At 40.1% G+C, this 19,872-nt stretch overlaps 1 protein-coding gene across 1 annotated transcript; it reads right to left on the reverse strand.

The window, feature by feature from the left end:
- Nucleotides 1-6,148: 6,148 nt before the first annotated feature.
- Nucleotides 6,149-19,382, reverse strand: LOC124544974 (protein regulator of cytokinesis 1-like). Its single transcript, XM_047123722.1, has 2 exons — nt 17,831-19,382; nt 6,149-6,243 (listed from the first exon to the last, which is right to left on the reverse strand). The coding sequence occupies exons 1-2, from the start codon at nt 19,380-19,382 to the stop codon at nt 6,149-6,151; spliced, it is 1,647 nt and encodes a 548-aa protein (XP_046979678.1).
- Between the last annotated feature and the right edge of the window lie 490 nt (nt 19,383-19,872).

The following is a 19,872-nucleotide window of genomic DNA, read 5'->3' on the forward strand; positions in this document are numbered from 1 at the left end:
GAGTTTTGCAGAGCAGTACCGAGGTAGTCCCCAACTTATCTCTCTTTTCCTCATGCAACCGTTATTGAATCACAGATACACTACTGGCCATTAGAATTGCTACACCAAGAAGAAATGCAGATAATAAACGGGTATTCATTGGATATATATATTATACTAGAACTGACATGTGATTACATTTTCACGCAATTTGGGTGCATAGATCCTGAGACATCAGTACCCAGAACAACCACCTCTGGCCGGAATAACGGCCTTGATACGCCTGGGTATTGAGTCAAACAGAGCTGGGATGACGTGTACGGATACAGCTGCCCATGCAGCTTCAACACGGTACCAAAGTTCATCAAGAGTAGTGACTGGCGTATTGTGACGAGCCAGTCGCTCGTCCACCATTGACCAGACGTTTTCAGTTGGTGAGAGATCTGGAGAATGTGCTGGCCAGGGCAGCAGTCGAACATTTTCTGTATCCAGAAAAGCCCGTACATGACCTGCAACATGCGGTCGAACATTACCCTGCTGAAATGTAGGGTTTCGCAGGGATCGAATGAAGGGTAGAGCCAGGGGTCGAAACACATTTGAAATGTAACGTCCACTGTTCAAAGTGCCATCAATGCACCCCATACCATCACGCCAGATGATACATCAGTATGGCGATGACGAATACACGCTTGCAATGCGGGTTCACCGCGATGTCGCCAAACACTGTTGCGACCATTTTGATGCTGTAAACAGAACCTGGATTCATCCGAAAAAAATGGTGTTTTACCATTCGTGCACCCAGGTTCGTCGTTGAGCACACCATCGCAGGCGCTCCTGTCTGTGATGCAGCGTCAAGGGTAACCGCAGCCAGTGTCTCCGAGCTGATAGTCCATGCTGCTGCAAACGTCGTCGAACTGTTCGTGCAGATGGTTGTTGTCCTTGAAACGTCCCCATCTGTTGACTCAGGGATCGAGACGTGGTTGCAGGATCCGTTACAGCCATGTGGATAAGATGCCTGTCATGTGGACTGCTAGTGATACGAGGCCGTTGGGATCCAGCACGGCGTTCCGTATTACCCTCCCTCCAGAACCCACCGATTCCATATTCTGCTAACAGTCATTGGACCTCGACCAACGCGAGAAGCAATGTCGCGATGCGATAAACCGCAATTGCGATAGGCTACAATCCGACCTTTATCAAAGTCGGAAACGTGATGGTGCGCATTTCTTCTCCTTACACGAGGCAAGACAACAACGTTTCACCAGGCAACGCCGGTCAACTGCTGTTTGTGTATGAGAAATCGGTTGGAAACTTTCCTCATGTCAGTGTGTTGTAGGTGTCGTCACCGGCGCCAACCTTGTGTGAATGCTCTGAAAAGCTAATCATTTGCATATCACAGCATCTTCTTCCCGTCGGTTAAATTTCGCGTCTGTAGCACGTCATCTTCGTGGTGTAGCAATTTTAATGGCCAGTAGTGTTGTACAGGGTGCAACGAAGCACAAATGGAATCATAGAATTACAATATCTTTAGCTTAGGTTGGCATTGCTGTCCAAATGTGTAAAACTAAAGATACGAGGGCCGTCTTGGATGAGTCCAAGGCTGTTAAGAATCCGTTGTACCGATCGACTTGGAGGTTCTTTTGCAAGATACACCACATTTATCTCGTACATCAGGACCTCTGTTACAATTGACAAAAACAATCCCAAAAAATGAAACTTTCAAAATGCATTTTAAATGCCTGTCATATTTATAGAAGGCATGAAAGTAAAGCAATAAAGTTGTTAAGAAATATGCTGAGATGTTACTCAGACTATGAATCAGTGGCACTTTTACTGTATATATTTTTTATATCCAACAAAATATTCTCATTCAGAACCCCGCTCCCTCTTCACGTCCCAATCGAGCCTCGCCATTAGCTAGTTGGCATGTAAACAAAAACGTGTTATGCGAATATGTTCTAGCTTTATATCTCGACGCTTTGGATACACTACATTTAATCCTATGAGTACTGGGGTACTACTCGTTATCAGACTCACCGAATGCAACTTTAGAATCTTACGCTCTCTTGGACAAATTTCTGCGACGCCCATGGTGGCAGATAAAATAGCCAACACAACCACTCATGGGTCAAACTTAAGCGTTTAAGTATGAAACATAGCAACGCTGGAAAGATAACGAAGACTCAGAATAATAATTCATCTGAGAACGCAGACAGTGTTCGAGTAGCTTCGCATAGCCGCGAGCTGCAACCCCTCGTTCCGGTTGGACAGGTTGTCTGCTGATGTGTCGGGCTGTAGAAGGCGGGTGTGTCGTTGTCGTTCAACGTACCGTTCTCGTATCGTGCGACACTCATAAGAATTGCGTTGGAGAAGGATGGGGAGTGAAATCGGGAATGTCATTTTCACAGGTACCCTCCCTGCATTTGTCTTAATGAAAACTTCAAACGATCGAAATCTGAGATATGAACCGTTGTCCTCCCCGAATGCGAGGCCAGTGTGCCTTTCGTAAAATCAGCTGGAAAAATTTGAACACTCACATTCCTAAGGCCCTCGTCTTCCCATTCACACAAACAGTTTCGCCCTAGAAGTTGCTAGCTGGATTCCCAGTGACGGCAGGTTTTCCAAATGTTTTGTTAATTTCCCAACATTTCGTGAATTTTACACGCCAGTGATAGCTGATTATTGCAGAGCGGCTATCTATCCGAGAGGTAGCGGGTTCGAGTCTTGGCTGGGCCTTTTTTTCCACTACTAATTTCGCGAGCTTTCCGCTTCCTTCCTGTTCTCCTTTGTTATTAATCTTGCGAATTTTCCTTTTCTTAAAATTTGCGCTTGCAGCATCTGTACCGGTCGGGGTGGCCGATCGGTTCTAGGCGCTACAGTCTGGAACCGCGCGACCGCTACGGTCCCAGGTTCGTATCCTGCCTCGGGCATGGATGAGTGTGATGTCCTTAGGTTAGTTAGGTTTAAGTAGTTCTAAGTTCTAGGGGACTGATGACCTCAGATGTTAAGTCCCATAGTGCTCACAGCCATTTAAACCATTGTTGCAGCATCTGTGCACCCTTCTGGAGTTTTTTTTAAATTTTATTCACACTTAATTATAATACCGATCGAGATGGCCCTTTGGTTAGCACAACGGCCTCGCATTCGGGGAGGACAACGGTTCAGATCCCAGATTTAGATCGTTTTCCATGAAGACAAATGCCGGGAGGGTACCTTGAAAACGGCATTGCCGATTTCGCTCCCTATCCTTCTCCAATCAGAACTTACACTCCGTCTCTCATTAACTCGTCGTTCACAGGTCGTTTAGCGCTAGGCTTCCGTCCCTAGTAATAAGTACTAGCTGGAGCGCATTCCAACTACTGCACAATGATGCGTCAACCGTTTCCCACGGGTGCATGTCCCTCACAGCTGTGAGGGCTTATCACGAGTCGTGCTTGGGTAGGGCGCTTGTCCTTGAAAGCCGAAGGTCCAATGTTCGAGTCCCGATCTGGCACACAGTTCTTCCAGGAAGTTACAAATTGTTGTAGTAATTAAACTTTCATAGACAGATAAGTACAATTTCTAATATTGCTATTCAGTGTGAGCAAAATACGACAACGTCCGAAGTGGTAAAGTTTAAGAGTGATGTGCTCTTAAGGTTTGGAATGAAGATGCTACTCGTTCACATCAAAGCCCCGTAAGTAAATCTGTCTGAATCAATGCAGAAAGCTTTATTCCCTACAACACTGCCACATGAAACAAAACACATATACGACAGCGCTCAGTAATGCGGCCAGGAACAGGCAAAAAAGCTGTAAAAATGATTTGCAAACGTATTTGTATCAGCATTTACATTCAACGCACTTACTCAAGCACATGGTATCATTTAATTAAAATGTCATGCAACTGATCAGTGTTTTCAGTACTTATTAATCTGTTTGTGTATTATCACAAAACGTAGAGTTGTAAATCAGTATAACATCTTTGCATAAGCAAAGAAATTTTAGCATGCAGGTACATACTGAATATGTTTATTTGCGTGCTTGTTTCAGAGCATTTCGGCTCCGATCTAGTGCTTATACGGCATGAAAGTGGAACTATAATGCTTTGAAATCACTATGCAAAACCATGTATAGTGAACACTGAATAAATTTTCAACTGTCAAGGTCGCTAAAATCATTTATTCACATAGATGGCCCGTTTCGATAATTCTCTGTTGCCATCTTCAAATATGCAAAAGGTGGGACCCGAAATGCAAGGATACGGCGATTAACATAACAGCACACATAAGTATATCCAAAATTTGCAATACGTGGAATATCAACTTACCTGTGGTTAAATCATTACACTATCTTCTCCTTCAGTTCAGTAATTGATGTTATACAATGCATGTCCACGTTCGTATCATGAGCTACTCTAGAAGTTGACAACGTCAATTTTAAAATAATGTCTATGTAGACACGAGCTATTGCGCCGATTTCAAGTGCTCACATTCCTCACCACTTCCCAACTGACAGATCCCAGCATAAATATCCTTAGTGATACATAAGTATATCAGATGGCGCAGTGGTAGTACACATCGATGCTATCATCTCACATTAGATTACAGCATGGATGTACTGTCCCATATAGATTACATATGCCTAAATTATCATCATAACATAAAAGTCAACTCACTTTATCACTTTTTAAAAAAAATTGTATGTAAAATCAAGTGTAACAATCATAAAAAGTAATTTATACATAAATTTTTTTATAGTATTTTATAAAAATTTTAATGTACAAAATTACAACCAAATCTCTATGTACAGCTAATGGTATCATAAGCAGGTTGTTTTTAATTCATCCAGGAATAGCTCGATATCTACAGGTACAGATATGATACTGCATCATGATTACATTCAAGGTATGTGTACCTACAAGGGGCTTTTTAATGCTGTACTTTTATCGTCAGTTACGATGTTTACACTGCGCTTATCCAAGACAACACATCACTCGAGGTAGTTTACCCCATGTATAATTATTACACCATGTGGGATGGCAGTTGTTCTTAAACTGAGCCTAGGGTTTGACATTACCATCTCAGTCTTAGATATGCCCATACTACAACAAATAGGTTCATATTATATTCATCTTACACGACTAATGTGAAAGTGCCATCATGTAACAGTGTCCAAATCATCTTAATTTTAAAAACGTTTTTTACAACAAATCCTTAAGCTATCTTTTCATACAGAATTGCTTTATATGCCAGTCTTTATCTAAAAAACATTTTCTAAAAGTGTTTCAAAAAAGTCTTTTAAATCCTGTTTTAAATTTTTTAAATGTAAGTTTTATAATACCATATGAGACCTAGTTCTATTACATCCATGAATACTTGAAATCAAAGGTGTAATTAACACATTATTATTTTTTCATGTAGCAAATATACACTGTATCTATTTACCAATGGAGCTACAATTAATATTTTGCATTCTGTTAGCAAACATGCTGCTTGTACTGGCTTGCATATGACAGTATGTCGTTCGTCTCAGAGGTGACACCTCGTTACCTTAGAGAAAATATCTCATAAGTAGATTGACAGTCTAGCATCTATAACTTCAGCTATCTTACTGCAAAAATGATTATTCTCAGCAGACCATAAGGGCATTGGTACTTTATACTTCCTATTTGGAGCATGGGTATAGTACTTTATCTCGATTTCGTTATGATAAGTTAATGTATTTAGCTCAAAACAGTTTTTTACTTTTGTCTTTAAATTTTTTTATTTTCTTTATTGGCTTAAAGATATTTATTTCATTTATTTAGTGAAATGTTTTGAGAAAAGTTAATAGATGAGTTAAACTTCTAGTTTTATATTTTCAAAACATATGCTTCTCATAAGCTAATTAACTTTTTTATTTTTAGTCCTTAATTAGCTTGTCTCATGCACTTGGAATGTGTAAATTAATTACAAAGTACATAAAGTAGATAATTGTTGGGATTTGTCCTGTTACAATATATGGTTCTTCAACTGGTCGTTTACCAATTCATGTTAATAAACATACAACTACTATGATTCAAAATAGGATTTCATTGATAGGGTAGAATTGAGTACCTCAGAAGGATGTTTTGTTATAAAATGGTATAATTATTAAGTTCTAATTGATAGAAATAGTGCAATAACACCTCCTAACTTATTGAGAATTGCTCATAGAATTGCATAAGCAAGTGGGAAATACCATTTTGGTTGAATGTGAACTGGTGTTACTATTGGATTAGCAGGCACAAAGTTATCTGGGTCTCCTAGAAGGTAAGGGCCAATTAGACATAATATAACTAATAGTGATATTATTAATTATACAAATGTGAGACAATACTTAAGGATGAAGTATGGGTGGAATGGAATTTTTTCAATATCTCCATTTAATCCTAGGGGGTTATCAGATCCTGTTTGACGTAAGAAGAATAAATGGATTGTAGTCACAGCTGCAATAATAAATGGTAATCCAAAATGAAATGTAAAGGATCAATTTAATGTTGCACTATCAACAGCAAAGCCTCCTCATACGTAGTGAACTTAATCTGTTCCTAAGTATGGAATTACTGACAATAAATTAGTAATTACTGTCGCATCTCAGAATGACATTTAACCTCAAGGTAAAACATATCCTATAAATGCAGTTGCTGTAACCAAGAATAGAATTACTGTCCCAATCATTCAGCTGTGTATATACATATAAGATCCATAATAGATTCCTACATGTAAATAAATGCAGATAAAAAATATAGATGCTCCATTTGCATGTGATGTTCAGATAATTCTACCATTATTTACTTGCTGACAGATGTGGGCTACACTACTGACTGCTATTTCAATATCTGAGGTATAATGTATAGCTAAAAATAGTCCAGTCACGATTTGAATTACTAAACATAATCCTACTAGAGACCCAAAATTTCGTCAAAATGAAATATTTGTTGTTGTGGTTAGATCAGTCAGGGAATTGTAAATAATTTTAATTCAAGGTTATGTTAATCATATGAGTTTGTTCATTAGTAAAATTATCTTATTTTACAAATAGATCCTTGGTTAATATTAGTGATTTTATTTACTGCTAATATGCTAAAATAGATATATTATTATTGTAATAATAAAGTTGGGTTATTATATAATTTTTCTAAAGATATTATAGATATGATTACTATAAACATCTTGACAGATTAAAATTGTGTGCCGGACTGAGACTCAAACTCGGGATCTATACCTTTCACAGGCAAATGCTCTACTTTGCCTGCGAAAGGCAAAGATCCTGAGTTCGAGTCTCGGTCTGGCACACAGTTTTAATCTGTCAGGAAGCTTCATAACTGCGCACGCTCTGCTGCAGAGTGAAAATATAACTCTGGAAACATCCCCCACGCTGTGGCTAAGCCATGTCTCCGCAATATCCTTTCTTCCAGGAGTGCTAGTTCTGGTAGATTCGCGGAAGAGCTTCTGTGGAGTCTGGAAGGTAGGAGACGTTTTCCTAGCAGAATTGAAGCTGTGAGGACAGGTCGTGAGTCTTGCTTGGGTAGCTCGGCTGGTAGAGCACTTGCCCGCAAAAGGCAAAGGTCCCGAGTTCGAATCTCGATCCGGCACACAGTTTTAATCTGTCAGGAAGTTTCATAATACAGAATTGACTTCGACTCTCCTGTGCCATTGCCCAAGAGTTGAACATTCAAATGTGCCCAGAGTGGTGACCCTGTACACCAATACACTAAAGCACTTGCTGAATGAAACAATTATTTACTGCTTCCAGTGTTGCCTGCTGAAGAAAATTACAAGCAACTACGATATGTTCCTGCATGTCCTCTGGAGTTGTGGGAATATCGCGATAGATAACGCCTTTAATGCATCCCCAAAGAGAATAGTCCAGAGTATTTAAATCAGGAGACCTAGCAGGCCAAATAACTGTCCCTTCTCGACCAATACATCTGGCAGGATACCTTCGGTGTAGAACATTACTGCACACAAGGCATTATCTGCTGGACATCCAACCTGTTGATACCACATAGGCATTCTGGTTCTTAGCAGCACTTCATCCAGATGAGGAGGAGGAATCCGTCTGAGGAAGTTGGCATACGCTGTGCCGTTTGGATTACCATTGGTGAAATAAGGGTCAATAATTGTAGTACCAAGCATCCCACACCAGACGTTAACTCTCCATTGATACTGATGTTCCACTTGTCTAAGTTTATGTCGGTTGTCGCTGGACCAATAATGCATGTTCCTTGTATTTACCTGTCCTTTGTTTGAGAACGAACATTAATCTGTAAACAGAGCATTGGAGAAGACGTTTGGGTTGGCGAGGATTTGTTGCTGTGCCCACTGACAGAACTGTACACGATTCTGGAAATCATTCCCATGCAATTCTTGATGTAGGTGTACATGGTAAGGATGGAACCAGTGACGTGTAAGAATACGATGTACACTGGTTTTAGGAATGCCAATTTCGTGTTCAAGCTGTCGTGTACTCACATGTGGATTCATTGCAATGCAAGTGAGAACAGTAACTTCGACAGCTTTGTCTTTGCGATTGCTACGACGATTGCGTTGGCGTGGGTTGGAACTTCCAGTCTCCTGAAGCGTCGCAACAAGACGAGAAAACATCCGTCGGGAAGGTGGGTTCTTGTCAGGATATCGCTCTCTGTATAGTTCCGCTGCCTGCGTAGCATTTCACCTACCTTCAACAACAGCAACAAAGAAACATTATGTCGATGCAGTTTGTACGAAGGATAGCCTTTGCTGTATGCCTACTCTACACAAAAGTAGTTAAAAGGACTAAACAACAGTACTAAATGTACCCGTACATAAGAAAACAGTATTGCAATTCTTGTTCTGCTAACTTACATTCTCGATAGATGAGTAGCATTTCTATTATTATTGTTCTGATATTTATTCTTTCAATAGTCTTTTATTATTAGTCGTAATTTGATTAGAATTTTTGTAGGTTGAGATGGTTTGGGATTGGTTTCTTATTGTTTAGTTATTTATTATCAAAATGTAAAGTCTTATAGTGCTGGTATATTAACAGCTTTATCTAATAGGATTGATGATGTCGCTATTTTGATTTCCATTGCTTGAATATTAAATTTTTATTATTTAAATTTATAGCTTTCATATTGGCTTTACATTACCTTAATTGGAACTTTATAGTTCAATTATATTATTGACAGTAATATGTCTCTTTTTGGCTTCAATTAATGAATAATAAGGGTACTTATTTACCAGCCTTCCAGATCGAAACTGACCACAATATTTCACTTCTTATTCTGTTTAAGGTTGATTGATTATGTCAATACTTTCTCAATGCAAACCAAATTTTATACTTAACTACAATCCATCTCCTCCTCTCATTGTAAAGCTCCTTGATTTCATTCATGGTATAGTCCTCCTAATAGGTCTAGGCTTGAGGAATATTGTAGATGCTGCTCAGATAAGAGTATATGATGTTTTTATAATAATCACAATTGGTAGAATTAATGAGATTTCTGCATCAAAGGTTAGAAAAATTACAGCAATCAGAAAGAATTGGAGGGAAAAAGGTATTTGTGTTGAACTTTTTGTATCAAATCCACATTCAAATGGTGATCTTTTTTCTATGTCATTGATTAATTTCTTTGATAGTATTGCTGCACAGATTATAACTTTTATTGGGATAGTAAATTAATAAAAATTCTTGTAGATAATACCAGGATTGTTTTTCTTGATTTATATCAATCTTTCTGATTGGAAGTCAAGTGTACTATTTATACTAGAAAAACAATTATCTACCTCATCAATAAATTTAGTTAGATGTAGTACGATTATTTCTATATAATGATATTGACACTCTTAGATGTAGTACGATTATTTCTATATAAGAGTGTCAATATCATGCTGCTGCTTCAAATCCAAAGTGGTGTCTTGGTGAGAATTGATTTATTGAATGTTGAAGTAAACATGCTGTTAAGAAGATTGTTCCAATTATTACATGAAGTCCATGGAAGCCTGTTGCGACAAAGAATGTTGATCTGTTGAGTGCATCAGCAATAGTGAAAGGTGCTTCTCAGTGTTTGTATGCTTGAAGGATTGTAAAATATAATCATATCTGTACTGTAAAGAATAATCCTAGTAATGCTTGGGTTTGATTAGATTCTATAAGATGTCACAGTTACTCCTAAAGGTAGGAGAATTGCTATATTAAGTAATGGAATTTGATATAGGATTAAAAGGTTGGATTCCTATTGGTGGTCATAATATTCTTCACTCAATTGTTGGGGCTAGTCTTCTTCTAAAGAAGGCTCAGAAGAATAATACAAAGAATAAAACTTGTGATGCAATAAATTAAATTATTCCTCATTGTAATCCAATAGCTACAAATCCTGTAAGTAATTTTTATATGTTCCTTCACAAATTACATCTTGTCATCGTTGCATTATTGTTAATAAAGTAATTCCAAATCCAATTATCAACAGGTTAATATAAAATCAATGAAATAATTTTTCTAATCGTGATACTAGAACTATTTCTGCAACTGCTTCTGTTTATGGTCTAGGTCTATAGTCTACTAACTGGAATGGGTGGTTTGAGTGAGATGTTAACATACTTCTGTAGAATATAAAATTCTTAAAACTGAGAAAATGTAAGCTTGGATTAATAGAGGTATTTGACCAATAATTAGTAATGAAATTAAATGTATTGCTATACATGGCCATGTGTTTCCTAATAAGGTTTGTAATAAGTGTCCAGCGATTATATTTGCTACTAGTCATACTGCTAATGTACCTGGTAGATGAACATTTCTAATTGTTTCAGTTAATACTATAAATGATATTACTGCAAGTGGTGTACTTTGGGGAACAAGATGTATAAATATATGGTTGGTGTGACTGATTCATCGAAATAATATTAATCTTAATCATACAGGTAATGTGATTGCGAATGTTAGTGCTAGGTGTCCTGTTCTAGTAACGATATAAGGGGTAGTCCTATGAAATTTTTGAATAATATGTCCACCCCCAGAATCTGAGTGGTCAGCACGACAGAATGTCAATCCTAAGGGCCTGGGTTCGATTCCTGGCTGGATCGGACATTTTCTCCACTCAGAGAGTGGGTGTTGTGTTGTCCTAATCATCATCATTTCATCCCCATCGATGTGCAATTCACTAAAGTGGCGTCAAATTGAAAGACTTGCACCTGGCGAATGGTCTGCCTGACGGGAGGCCCTAGTCACACGACATTTATTTTTATTGAATAATATTATAATGAAAATTGAAATAAAGATGAATGTTGTTCCATTAAATGATTTTGGTCCTAATAATGTTTTAAATTTATTATGTAAGGTTGAATTTAATTTACTTAAGATAATATTAATCTGTGATCATGTAGGTCAAAATAATGATGGAATTAATAACAGTCCTAAGAAAGAACTAGATCAATTTAATGATAAATTAAAGGTATTAGTAGATGGATCAAACATTGGGAATAGATTTGTTATTATTTTGATGTTACATTTTTTATTTCAGTTGTTTTTTCTGCTCTTTTAATAAGATTAGGTTTAAAAGAGAAAAAGTTTATTTGATTTAATAAAATTAAAGTTGTTGAAAATATAATGACTAGAGAGAATCATATGATTGGTGATATTTGAGCGATTTGGATTAAAATTCCTCATCAGAAGTAGGGATTAATTTACTATTATTTGGTTTATGAGACCATTACTTCCTTTCAGTCACCTGATGTTCCAAGGTGCACTAATTATTTAGTTATTTTAGATTGTCACTCTAATGCTATACATTTAACTAACTCTATAAATTATCTTAGATAATAGTAAACAATGAAAGAGACTTAATGCAGACATCAGGTGATGAGTTTGTACTTAGGTTTCGGATAATGTGAGTTCACAACATATTGTTGTAAGTTCATTTATGCATTACACCTTAAAAAATAGAAAATTTTCTAAATACATAGTTCACGGTTCACTTAGGGGCAACTGCAATCCCATGTGATAAATTAATTGAATGCTGATACGTCAAATGTGGAACAGATTTCATCTAGACATCTGGTGACGTAACTGCAGGTAGGCACAGGGTAGTGAGCTTCACCTTGAAGCCAAACGACATATTGTCATATAAAAGCTAGTGCAAGCAGCATGTTTGCTAACAGAATGCAAAATATTAATTGTACAGGCTATGATATTACACATAGGCATCAAGTGACGAGATTCCATCAGTGCCTCGAGTGAAATGTTATCTTGGACAAGCTCCTGTAAACATCGTAATTGACGACAAAAGCACAAACATTAAATAGACCCATTGTAGATACACATACTTTGAATGTAATCTTGATGAAGTATCACATCTGTGCCTGTAGATATCGACCTTTTTTGTTATCAATCTACATATGATACCATTAGCCATACATAGAGAGCTTTTAATCGGTTATATGTTGTTGTATTGGCTGTGGTTTTGGGTGAAGGAAAATCTGGTAAAGAATTATTAACAATGTCGAGAAAATGTTTATTTTAATTTATAAAATGTTATAAAACGGTTTATGTATGTATTACTTTTTTACGACTGTTGCAGATGATCTTATAGTGAGTTTTTTTCCTCTTAATGTAAGATACTGACATGGCTTATATGTTATTACGGTAATTTAGGCATATGTGATTTATTTGAAATAGTGGATTCCTGCCTTAATCTAACGTGAGATGGTAGTATCGATTTGTACTACCACTGTGCTATCTGATATACTTATGTATCACTAAGGATGTTTGTACTGTGATCTGTCAGTTGTGAAGTGGTGATAAATGTGAGCACTAGCAATCAGCACAATAGCTTGTGTCTAAATAGCCGTTATTGTAAAACTGACATTGCCAACTTCTAGTATAGCTCATGATACCAACATGGACGTACATTGTATAACACCACTTGCTGTGTTGAAGGAGAAGATTGTGTAATGATTTAAATACAGGGATGTTGCTGTTCCATGTATTGCAAACTTTGGATATACTTATGTTAGTGACTATATCGTAGCATTTTCAGGCTCATCTCTTGCAGATCCGAAGATGGCAGAATTGTGGAAACCGGTCATTCATATTAATAAATGATTTTAGCGATCTTGGCGGTTGAAAATTTATTCATTGTTCGTAATACTACAGATCGCCCCAACGCTGACGATGCCTGAAGTGTATAAACATGTGTAGTACATACAAAGTCAATATTTGTTGGCTTACACAAAGAACTTTGGACATGTGGACCCAGTACATCCCACAACAGTTTCGACAAACCTGATGTAATTACAACATCTCTTGCAGAGCAATGCAGAAATACTGATAAAGTATAAGCTAGCGTTGAAATAATTGTCATTTGGACTAAAGCTTTATTTCTTGTTAATTATTTTATACATGACATGCCAGTTTAAATGTTTATTTCTGATGAAGGCACTCAGAAGTGGGCGAAACATCGGCCAAAAAGCTTCATTTTGCGACCGAGGGCTGTTATTGCTTTAAATCTACGTTGTAACGATCGCTGAAAAAGCAGCCATGCTTAAAACTGTATGTTGTAACAGTCCTTACCTTTGTGGCAAAGAGAAATTGAAGTGAATTTCCGCATTTTGCAAGACACAGTTAATGTTTTGTGAATGAAAACATGATCCCAGTAGGCTGTATCATCTTTTATTATCTATGCAATTGGCCAATTTCGACCTTTGGTGATTTTCAAGTACGTATCTTAAGCTTCCGACGTCATTTTACATTAAACAGGAAGCTTATAAAAGTACTTTAAAATGACCAAAAGTCGAAAGTGGCTAAGCGCATAGATAATACAATAATAATCCAGCCTATCTGGAAAACGTTTTCATTCACAAAACACTTTGGGGCTCTGGACCCCCACAAAAATAAAATTTTAAAACAGTTAACGTTGCTTTATGCATTTGGTACAGATACTAAACAACTGAGGCAGAATAAAAAGCATATCCATCGAAGACAGCGCGTAGTGTGCTGAAACATGTACACATAATACAAAATTACAAACTGCATTTGCATAAGGCGGCGATTATCTTCAGTTTTGAAACATAGCATGTACAATGCGTTCTAATAACGTCTCGCAAGAATTTATCATGCTAATGATCACCGACTACTGAACTGGATTATTAAGAGACAGAGAGTAGTGACAACGAATTGTCACAATAATATGACGAACAGGGATTGATAAAACTGATCAGAATCCAGGTTGTAAATTATTTGTGACGTTCTAAGTACATAATTTATGCGTGATTACTATGTCATACTATATGATTACTTCTCGGAGATGAAATTTCCACACAAAATCAGATGCTGTAAATTTGAAAAAATGTCAAATGTTGTTTTTAGAAACAAGCCACTTTTTTAGCTACTTTTTTTAAAAATACGACATTGCAGATCTTTGCAGCGATACAGTGACACACAGTAACCTGCGTTTTGTTCGTGACTCTATTGTTGCAGCATTTGCTGCTTTCTTCCAGCAGAGCGCAGCAACCAGCAAAGATGAAGATGGCCACAGATCAGTGGTCGTCGAACTGCAGGCGGCACTGATCGAGTACTCTTGCGGCCAGCGATTCTCAGCCGTATTTTATGATCATATGTGTCTAGCAACTGCCGAACCCAAAAACATCATCTAACGTTAAGAGGTTCTAAAGAGTAGTTTTCCTGCTCAGTAGAAAAAGAATTACTTGCAGTAATATTGTAACATGTGTTTAATTTTAACCAAGTAAAGCTGTTCCCTTACCTCAGGGGCAGAGGGGTAAGTGGTGCGACCACTGCAGGGTCTGAGGGTGTGAGAGGGGGAATATCGTTTTGTTGTTCGTATTCCAGTACCAACGACTCACGGGCGTCTCGACTCGTACCGATCAGCTGCTATGGTATAAATTTCAGACGGAGGTGACATAGATTCCTGAAGGCGCATTATAGAGACCATCATCTACTAATGAAGCATATATTTGAACCAAGGATTATGAAGTTAAATTAAGGCGTTTGAAATACAACGCAATGATTAAAACAAAAACGACATTCAAAACATTCAGTCAACATTTATGGTCATGTCACATATTACGTAATGCATTTAAATATAAGTACAATTACTGCTGTTAATAAATTAATCATCCGCTCACACAGCCAACACAACAACACTTTCTCTGGCTGTTACAGTGGTACAATTTTGGGATCGCGGAGGTTGCCAGCATTGTGAAACAGCGAACAGTCGACGCGAAGTGTTCCGAGTTTTAACAATCAGTAGCTACAGCTAGTCCCTACTGGCTACCAATTAATAACAAGATCGGCACACATGTAGTCCGAGGTTGCGCTCCACAACGTCATTATCGGCTCTTAAAGCAAGAAATTTGACGACCTCGCCTGCAGGTGGTATACAGTAATTCACGTATGACGCCATTAAACGGAAGCCGACTCTCGATCAGCTGGCAGTTGGATTCGGCTGTAGGAGCTTTATGGAATAAACATTAATTTCTTTTATTGTGGTATTTAGGTTATCAGACATAAGTATATAAAATAAAATATAATGTATTTATACTCGTATTTCTTTCCACAAGTTGTTTCAAAAATTCACAAAATTTGAGAACATTTTTCTAGATCAAGCAAATAAATTATACATTGAAACTAAGGAGTGTCATATGTGGATACTCTTCTAGTTGAGAATTTTCCACCGTGCGTAAAAATTTCGAATTTAATGATCGGGCATTCCATAAGAATACTGGTCGTTATTTATGAAATAGTAATTACAAGGTCTTTATTTTTCCTGTTCATGATATGAACTTCTTAGCATGTTTTTTGTCTGAATGTTTCGCTTGTAGCCCACAGAGGTCGACGAACGGAGCGAGCGGAGAGGCGAAAATTCCCGCAACCGTCTGAAGCAGAAAACTTTACACGCTCTGATTCCCAATGGGAAAATGATGCGCTTTGCGTTTTCCGTACAAATGAAACAGTATCTGGGAGAAAATAATTTCGTAGTAGCATTATCCGTGATAATGAAGCAAAATATTACGTGACACTGCGAACGAATGTAGTGTGGGAATCAGGGGCGCATAAATTACCCCCACTATCACGTATCACATCTGCAACTCAGAGTTTAAAGTTTGCTGCCCCATTTTCCTCAGGCAACATATCTCCATAGTCTACAACATGAGCGCCTATTAGAGAACATACTTTGTGTGGTGACGGTGTTAACCTATGTAACTTCTACAGGACGCCTAGGCAGAGCCGTGATAGGATTTCAACTTTTTGATATCATAGGGCTTCCAAGCAATTAATATCCTCTCTATACAACTATATACCACAGATATCTTTTCAAAATCATTTTATATAGCAGGAATCCAACTTTGGTAGGATCCTGCTGAAAATAGCACAGAAATTAAACGCGTAAAAAAAAAAAAAAAAAAAAGCACGAAAGGTCCATCCTGTATGAAAATGGCTCTGTCTTCCATACACTTCTCTGCACCTCACTCTCCCTCGCCACTTCTCCCTCCCTGTACAGAGTCCTCAGTTTCCAGTCTGTTCTTTCTTAACAGCTATTGTTATCGTCATTTCAATCTTCATCTCTTTCATTACCTCTTCCGTTTCTGGTGATACTAAACACAACTCCAAACGTGTTACAATAATCAATATTATTGTTACTATTAATGCTGTTTATTACTCTTAGTGTTATTATTAATACCTATTATTATTATTATTCATTGTTGGTAGTTAACAAGGAACGGTGCACATTGAAATCGCGGCCTCACTGCGAGCAACATGTATCGAACACTCGACTCCCAAAGCGGGAAATATGGATACTGTTTACTCCTTTGAAAGCGGAACGTCCCATGTGAGTAAATATTTCATTTTTTACATTTTCGTAACCCAAGACTACCTGGTTAATCTGCCTCCTGTGAGACTCCTCCAGTTTTGCTAAGAGATGTGTCGAAAAAGGAATGGTGTGTGCGCCAGACACAGTATTGTGTACGGCGACGATATACCTGATAAATAGTGTAAGTGACATTCTTCATTTCTGTAATAAAATAAAAAGTCCTCTTATTGTCTCTTTTTTAATGACTTGCTATTTCAATACGTTCTTCTTTTGTTGCCTGTTTCGTCAACAACTCCAGAGTCGAGCGTTCGATACGCATCCCTCGTAATGAGGCCGCGATTGCGAAGTGTACCATTTCTTCGAAATTACGGTCAGGCTATATAAACAATAAATGAATAAGCGCCTAGACCGTGATAAACCTCGATAAAGGTGGACAGCACAAATAATTTAATCGAATAATTATTTTCACTCCTTTTATTTACCGGACTTAGATAGTACGCAGTAATTATTTGAAGTGCATGTGTTTATTTCAAGTCGTGACCCGTGTTTCTGCATGCAAAATAATACGAGGGAAAGGAAATGGAAATGAAAAAGGAAAACTTAGCAAATATACACAAAATAAATTATGAAACACTTCTACATTTTGTAGGTAAAAATGTTTTTCGTGCGATGATGGAGCCACGTTTCTAGTACCCAAGGAACCCACTTTCTGACGCTAAATCAAACTCGCGAAGAGTTCTTACAAAACATCAGTTAGCTGTATAAAATGGTCAAAACTGTATCAACAGTGACTTACGGCAGTAACAGTGCTGTCATTGTAAAGTTGGAGCGAGGAATGGCAACGTGACAGCAAATCTCGTATCTGCGATGGACATTTGGCCACTTGGATCGGGCGAACCACTGCAGCGGGGAGGCGGGCGAGCCAGACGGCGCGCGCGCACCGCTCGGGCAGACCCGGCTGCGCTCGGCCGTCACGTCCTGAAGGGCGGCCTGCGCCTGGCGGCGGCTGGCGCAGAGCGCGGCGTGCGCGAGCGCGTGCGCGTGCGCGCGCGCGCGGCCCGCGGCTGCGGCTGCAGCCGGCGCCTCTTGGCCGGGCCCTCCGCCCCCTCCGCCCCCGCTGGCCGCTCGCCGAACAGTGCCCGGGGCACCAGCGCCGCGGCGCCCGTTGGCGTCTCCGCGGCCGCCGACGCCGACGCGCACAGCTTCCTCTTGGGGCGGCAGTCGGTGTGCGACGCCGCCGCCGCCCTCCGGAGCGCCTTCCTCTCCCTGAACTCCCTCCACTGGCCCTCTATGAAGTCGGGCAGCTCCCGGTCGTAGAAGAGCAGCGACTGGTCGCGGTTCTCCGCCCTGAGGCGCTCCACCAGCTGCAGCAGCTGCTCCTCGACCCTGGGCAGCTCCTTCTGCACCACCCTCCTCCGCCTCTCCTCCGCCAGGAGGCCCCCTCCGCGGTTGTCGAAGAGCCGCTTCTTGTCGCAGGCCACGTCCTCCAGGTCGACCATCGCGTCCCACAGCTCCCGCCTCTTCTCCACCAGCTGGAACACGTCCGCGTGCCGCTCCAGGAAGCTCTTGAGCCTCTCCACTTCCAGCTCGTGCAGTTCCAGCAAGTCCTCGGTGTAACAGTCCAGATAGTAGGGCACGAACTTGTGCCGCTGACGCTCGCCGAAGCAGCACCTGTCCCAGAGGTCGGCCATCTCCGCCCTGATCTTATCCACGCACGCCTTGATGCTGTGCCGTCTGCGCTCTTGGCAGCGCGCCAGTTCCCGCTTGAGCGCCGCTATGGTGCGTGGCGAGTGTCCCTGGTGGGCCCGCAGGAAGCCCGCCGTGACGCGCCGGTCCTCTTCCAGCGCCTCCCACAGCCCACTCAGCTTCTCTCTCAGCTCGGCAGCCAGCGCCTTCGTACAGTCCAGCATCAGAACCAGCTCTTCGTGCAACGCTCTGAGCTTACTCGCGTTCTCTCTGGTCATTTCGAGGCCGCCACCTTCTTCCGAGAACACTTTCTTCTCAAAGTCCAGCAGCGGTGTCATGCCGAGTTCGGTCATTATCTTCACCACTTCTGCTTTCGTCCTACCAAAGTAAGCGCTCAGTTCGTCCTTGTCGGCCTCCTGCTCCTGCAGGTACGCCCGGAAGTGGGCGAGCTGCTCCTCCGTCGGCACGAGGTCGGCGAACTCCTCCCTGGGCCGCGTGCCCAGCTCCAGACACAGCTCCCTCTCCTGGAGCCTGAGGGCGGCGTACCTGTCCAGGCGGTCCCGCTTGAGCGCCCGGTACTCGCTCACCTTCCTCTGCAGCGACTTCTCCACCTGCAGCAGCGGCAGCTGATCGTACTCCGGGTCGTCCGCGGACAGGTCCCCGCCCACTTCCGAGCTCAGCTGGAACGACTCCTGCAGGAGGCTCTCGATGGATCTCACGAGAGACAGTTTTTTGCCCTCTTCTTCGGATATCATGTCGTCGAGCAGCTCCTGCAGGTACCTCTTCACGAGCTCCTCTCTCGTTTGCTTCCCCTTCTCGTCGTAACCGACTTCGTCCCATATCTCGTGCAGTTTCCGCAGCTTCGCTTCGACAATTTCTGCGACGTGAGGCTTCGAATATTCCATGTCGGTAAGATTGCAAATCGCTTCTCGTTTGCGAATCAAAAGTGGACAGGTGACGTTTTTAGCAAACGCGTCGAGAGTGTTATCAAAAACAAAAGAACTCGGCGGCGAAAACCACTGACTTGTCTGCCGCGGAAAGAAACTGGCAGAGAGATAAATAAGCAGCAAAGATGTTCTATAATCCAGAGAAGAGTCATATAATCCAGATATGAAGTCACGACTTTTTTGTTCTTTATTCAGTTATTGGCACCTCTATTTTATACTTTAGCGCTCGGGTAGTAATGTGTTATCGTTTAAGTGAAGAATGCTACTTTTCACACATAATATCCTGTTTAGAAAAGATATTTCCCTAATTCTGAATACATGGTGATGTCAAGCGTTCTTAAAATACTCTCAACTGTGGTTGTTAACCAAATTTTTGTCTGTGTTATTGCTGCATACAGTTCTTTGCGTTCTTAGAACACTGTTACACAGAAGCAGTAGATGGTTCAGA

This window comes from Schistocerca americana, chromosome 8, assembly GCF_021461395.2.
Source record: "Schistocerca americana isolate TAMUIC-IGC-003095 chromosome 8, iqSchAmer2.1, whole genome shotgun sequence".
NCBI lineage: Eukaryota > Metazoa > Arthropoda > Insecta > Orthoptera > Acrididae > Schistocerca > Schistocerca americana.

What these genes read in the sequence shown, in the direction of transcription:
- LOC124544974 (XM_047123722.1), bottom strand. Translation starts at nt 19,382, where the DNA reads ATGGAATATTCGAAGCCTCACGTCGCAGAAATTGTCGAAGCGAAGCTG. An exon ending in GGCCGCGCGCGCGCGCACGC is followed by an intron (nt 6,244 to 17,830) that starts GCACGCGCTCGC and finishes CTTACCTTCTAG; the next exon opens with GAGACCCAGATAACTTTGTG.